The sequence below is a fragment of the Chiloscyllium plagiosum genome, chromosome 10 (genome assembly GCF_004010195.1).
Source record: "Chiloscyllium plagiosum isolate BGI_BamShark_2017 chromosome 10, ASM401019v2, whole genome shotgun sequence".
In the NCBI taxonomy this organism is placed as follows: domain Eukaryota; kingdom Metazoa; phylum Chordata; class Chondrichthyes; order Orectolobiformes; family Hemiscylliidae; genus Chiloscyllium; species Chiloscyllium plagiosum.
This window is the reverse complement of record NC_057719.1, coordinates 41,842,862-41,848,589: the sequence shown is the minus strand read 5'-3', so window position 1 is coordinate 41,848,589 and position 5,728 is coordinate 41,842,862. Positions and strand designations below refer to the sequence as shown.

Below are 5,728 nucleotides of genomic sequence, written 5' to 3'. Positions count from 1 at the left end.
TGTCCTACCTGCCTATCTCCTTTTCCACCTATCCACTCCACCCTCTCCTCCCTGACCTATCACCTTCATCTCCTCCCCCACTCACCTATTGTACTCTATTCTACTCTCTCCCCACTCCCATCCTCCTCTAGCTTATCTCTCCACGCTTCAGGCTCTCTGCCTTTATTCCTGATGAAGGGCTTTTGCCCGAAACGTCGATTTTGCTGAAGCTTCTCGGATGCTGCCTGAACTGCTGTGCTCTTCCAGCACCATTGATCCAGAGCATTTTTAAGTCTTCTACCTACTGTAAGATGCTTAGGTCAATTTATAAAAAAATTGTAATGTTTGTGTTGGTTTTACTTTCTATATTTATTTTCTCTAATGTAAGAATTAATGGCCTTAACTTTAGCGAATGCAGCATGTGTTACCGCACAGAGCCATTGGACAATTTTCTAGGTTGTTGTCTGCTTGAGTCGCAGGTAGTCAGGGTAGTGAAGAAGGCGTCAGGTATGCTTGCCTTTATTGGTCTGTGCACTGCGCATAGGAGGTCATGACATTGGTTAGGCCACTTTTGGAATACTGCATTTAGTTCTGGTCTCCCTCCTATGGGAAGGATGTCATTAAACCTGAAAGGGTTCAGAAAAGATTTATAAGGATGTTGCCGTGATTGGAGGGTTTCAGCTATAGGGAGAAGTTGAATATGCTGGGGCTATTTTCCCTGGAGCATCAAAGGCTGAGGGATGACCTTACAGAACTTTATAAAATCATGAGGGGCATGACAAAGTGACAAGTGCCAAAGTCTTTTCTCCAGGGTAGGGGTGTCCAAACCTAAAGGGCATACGTTTAAGTTGAGAGAGGAAAGATTTAACAGGGACCTAAGGGGCAACTTTTTCATGCAGAGAGTGGTGCATGTATGGAATGAACTGCCAGAGGAAGTGGTGGAGGCTGGTACAATTATGACATTTAAAAGGCAGCTGGATGGGTACATGAATAGGAAGGGTTTAGAGGGATATAGGCCAAACTCTGGCAAATATGACTAGATTATTTTAGCATATCTGGTTGGCATGGATGAGTTGGACCAAAGGGTCTGTTTCCATGCTGTAAATCTCTATAACTCTATCTCAGCTTTGACAGTACTCAAGATGCTAAAATGTCTCCAGGTTTATAACAGCACAAAAGGAAAGACTTTAATTTGCTTTCTGTCCTACTCCTGGTAGAATCCACAATTATTTGATGTTTACCAAAACTAACCAGACCATTGTACGCACATTAGAAAAATGTCTCAAAATATTTCCATTCAATTCATTCCTGTTACTGAAGTTCAGTTACTGCTGGTACATTGTCAAATGCAGTACCATTTATGTGCATAGCAAGGTCATACAAATAGCATTGGATTTCTACTTTTCACTGTCAGAAATTAATACAAATCCCAATAATCAGGCAGGATAATGGTTTCAAATTTTACAATGATGATATTTAATGCCCTAGAGGAAGGACAGACATTAATTCAATTCATTTTGCTGCCAATCACAGCTATGATGAGCCCAGGGACGCTGCACAGAAACTTTTAACTTCTCCAATGTAAATTGAAGGGATCAGTCACACTCAGTAGGTCCTTTGTGCCTCCTGGCAGCATGGCACCTTATTGACAGTCTTGGATTAAACGCTGTGACTATCACCCAACAGTAACATTATACACACTAGTCACAGGAGATGTTGAAAAGAAATTGTAAAAACAACATTAAAACACTCAAATATAAACAGTCAAAAAGAGATTTTTTTAAAAAAAATTAAGACTTTTTGATTAAAACTTTGTATTCCTCTGCTAAGTATTATTCTGAATGTATAATCAAACTATAACAAGAAATTCTGTAAGGCTACAATAGTCTATTTAAGTCTCAACCATTTCTTCATGGCATCCAGTTTCAAAAAGACCTATTCATATAAATTATTTGAATGTGCACATAGGAGGTATAATTAGTAAATTTGTAGATTGGAGGTGTAGTGGACAGCAAAGAAGGTTACCTCAGAATACAACGGGATATTGATCGAATGGGCCAATGGGCTGAGGAGTGGCAGATGGAGTTTAATTTAGATAAATGTGAGGTGCTGCATTTTCGAATTGCTAATCAGAGCAGGACTTATACACTTAATGGTAAGGGTCCTGGGAGTGTTGCTGAACAAAGAGACCTTGGAGTGCAGGTTCATAGTTCCTTGAAAGTGGAGTCACAGGTACACAGGATAGTGAAGGTGGTGTTTGGTATGCTTTTCTTTATTGGTCAGAGTATTGAGTACAGGAGTTGGGAAGTCATGTTGTGGCTGTACAGGACATTGGTTAGGCCACTTTTGGAATATTGCATGCAATTCTGGTCTCCTTCCTATTGGAAGGATATTGTGAAATTTTAGAAAAGATTTACAAGGAGGTTGCCAGGGTTGGAGGATTTGGGCTAAAGGGAGAGGTTGAAAGGCTGGGGCTGTTTTCCCTGGAGCATTGGAGGCTGAGGGGTGACTTATAGAGGTTCACAAAATCATGAGGGGCCTGGAGAGGGTAAATAGACAAGGTCTTTTTCCTGGGATAGGGGAAGTCCAGAACTCGAGAGCGTAGGTTTAGGGTGAGAGGGAAAAGATGTAAAAGAGACCTAAGGGGCAACTTTTTCACCCAGAAGATGGTGCATATGGAATGTGCTTCCAGAGGAAGTGGTGGAGGTTGGTAAAATTACAACATTTAAAAGGCATTTGGATGGGTATATGAATATGAAATGTTTAGAGGGCTGTGGGCCATGTGCTGGAAAATGGGACTAGAATAGATTAGGATATCTTGTCAGCATGGATGATTTGGACCAAAGGGTCTATTTCCATGCTGTACATATCTATGACTCTAATTCCTTTCCATATTTTACTTGGACTTTGCATCTTCCTTTGGATAATGGTATTTAAATCCCACTTTATATTTAGGTAAGGAACTTTTCATTGGTGCCTCCGAATTAATGTTTCTTTTGTAATGCATTTTAGGATGAAGGACGTATTCTTTGCCTCAGGTATTTTGCAAATGAAAGAAATCAACTGATCGAAGAGCTGGGAGAGGAATTGGAAAGTTGTGTGGGAAAACTGAAGAACGACATTGCAAAAATTATCAAAAGAAAGAAAGAACTTCAGATTGATGCAGTGTCACCACCTTAAAAGAAAATCTTCGAATGGAAGTTGGACTCATATTATTCATGTGGTGTTAACTGTTACCCAATCAAAATAAAGCTGAAGGTTTTTTTTTAATTTTTGCTTGGCTTTGTTAATGATATTGATGTTATTTTATGACTTCTTGCAATGTTGGTGATGTTGCCATGATAGCAATAATTGCACTGAGACAATAGGAGTGAATCATTGTATTATATTTCTAGGTTACGTATTGCAGGATTTTGAATCACGTATGAAAAAAGAATACTCACATTGGGATGATTTATCACTTACTGCTGATGACATTCCTGCTTTCCTATTTGTGTCTTTTCGATGGCCTCAAGAAGTTAAGTATTACTAAAGAAGTAATTATGGTGATTGACTACAATAAACTCTGTTGGTTGTGCTCAAGTGGTGGACATTGGGATAGAGTCCAGTGTTAGGACTGCCAAAAAAGTGGAGTGTGTTCAGTTACTTACTAGGTTAGTCATACTTCTTACTTCCTGTTGCTGCACTCTCAATCTGATTGAGCGTTGAATATTGCACCATGTTCCCAAATTGACAAAGAGGACAAGCTTTGAGTGTCAGTGAATGAGCCATCTATCACAATACTCTGCCTTCCTTTACAAACATGGTGTTGATATGTTTGATCCAATTAAGTAGCTGGCCAGTAACGTTACAGATTATGGCCCATCAATGAAGATGCTATTTAGAAGTATGAGAATATAGGCAGGTGAGAAAAGACTAGACGATGGTGGAGTGTTGGCTTTTTTTCTTCAAGATATCATTGCCTGTTATTTACAATGGTATGGTTTTTGTTTTCTTTGCTGCCTGTCAGAATGTTACCTAGATCTTGTTCTTAGCTGCATCGGCTGATTCATTTTCAGAAACATTGAACTGAATTTTACCAGCCATTTGAGAGTTTGAACAGGAAACATAAAATCTGGCAAAATAGCATGGGAAAGCAGCAGGTGAGCTGCCCAATTTCTTGAAGAGAACATGACAGTGTGATGCTTTGAGTGGCTGGTTTGAATGCTGCTGAGAGTTGTAGTCCATCAACTTGCATGAAAGGCATTCAAAGACTGCATTAGACTTAGCATTGGCCTTGTGAGTGTGAGGTAGCAGAAAGATGATGGTGCTATTTATCCTTGCAGAGTGCAGAAGATCATTGACCTCCTTTATACTCTTCTCAGCCTTCTATTTCACTGTGGGGATTTTTACTGACCCATACTGTCATTTCTATTCAGGTGACCTGACTGGTGAGTTGGCCACTTTTTGTGGCAATCCAGGAAGAGGACTGAGCTTCTCTCTAACATCCCATTCACCAGCACTTCCATACCATTCACTGTGAAGCAGTGAGAGAGCTTAGTTTTCTTCCGTTATGTGTGTTTGGACTTTAAAGGCAGTTTGAATGGTAATTCTGGCTTGCAGCATCTGTAGTGGTGTCCAGCTAAGGTTTAAATATGAGGCTTCACCGAGTATTGCTCCAGCGTCTTGCTTCCATAAGTGAAAAGCTGAGAAGCACATGCACACTCGAAATAACGGCTTACAGCTTATAGTCATATAGTCATGGAAGTTATAATGGAGAACAAATGACAGCAGACCAAGTAAATACATACTTTGGTTTTGTTTTCGAAAAGGAGGACACAAATAACCTCCCAAAAATATTGGGGCACACAAGGTGTAGTGAGAGGAAGGAACTGAAGGAAATCAATGTTAGTAGGAAAATGGTGTGAGGGAAATTGATGGGATTAAAGACCGATAAATCCCAGGGCCCAATAATTTTCATCCAAGAGTACTTAAGGAAGCAATCCAAGCAATACTGCATGCACTAGTGATCATCTATCAAGATTCTATAGAAGTTCAAACACTTCTCATGGACTGGAAGATTGCTAATGTAACCCCAGTATTAAAAAAAACTAGGAAGAGAGAAAACAGGGAATTGTGTACTTGCTTGACATTGGTAGTGGGAAAAGTGTTAGAGTCCATTATAAAAGATTTAATAGAGAGCTCTTGGAAAACAAACTCAGACAAAGTCAGCATGGATTTATGAAAGGGAAATCATGTTTGACAAATCTACTGAACTTTTCGAATGTGAAACCTGTAGAATGAATAAGGTGGAGCCATGGGATTTGGTTTACTTGGACTTTCAAAAGGTTTTTAATAAGGCCTCTCAAAAGCGATTAGCATGTCCAATTAAAACGCATGGGACTGGGGTAGCGTTTGTTCTCTTTATTCTCTGGCCACGTGGACCAATGGGGTCCATCTACAGCAGCGACTTCCAGAAGTCAGTGCCCATGATTGGTGTGTCGATGTAATCCCCATGAGCGGAACCTTGGAGAGACTGTACACATAGCTAGGATTTAGATCAGAGTGGTGCTAGAAAAGCACAGCAGGTCAGGCAACATCACAGCTACACAGTTTAGAGGAAATGTTGATTGTAGAGTTGTGTATTGTTGTGTATTGGCATGGATATAAAATTGATTGACAGACAGTAAACAAAAGGTAGGAATAAATTGTTTTTTTCTGAGCGGCAGGTAGTGAATGGTGGGACAATTTCAGTGAGTGGACAAATGCC

The 5,728-nt window shown here is 40.0% G+C and overlaps 1 protein-coding gene across 10 annotated transcripts in view; it reads left to right on the top strand.

Moving 5' to 3' along the window:
* LOC122553559 (kinesin-like protein KIF28P) overlaps positions 1-3,234 on the top strand; it is a 102,813-nt gene extending 99,579 nt beyond the window's left edge. For 9 of the 10 annotated variants that reach the window (XM_043697552.1, XM_043697547.1, XM_043697549.1 and 6 more), the window contains one exon: positions 2,992-3,234. In XM_043697552.1, coding sequence (XP_043553487.1) covers positions 2,992-3,159 — 168 coding nt within the window. In that variant the 3' untranslated portion in view covers positions 3,160-3,234. The remainder of the gene's footprint in view (positions 1-2,991) is intronic. The other variant, XM_043697551.1, reaches the window with a different exon arrangement.
* The last annotated feature ends 2,494 nt before the right edge of the window (positions 3,235-5,728 follow it).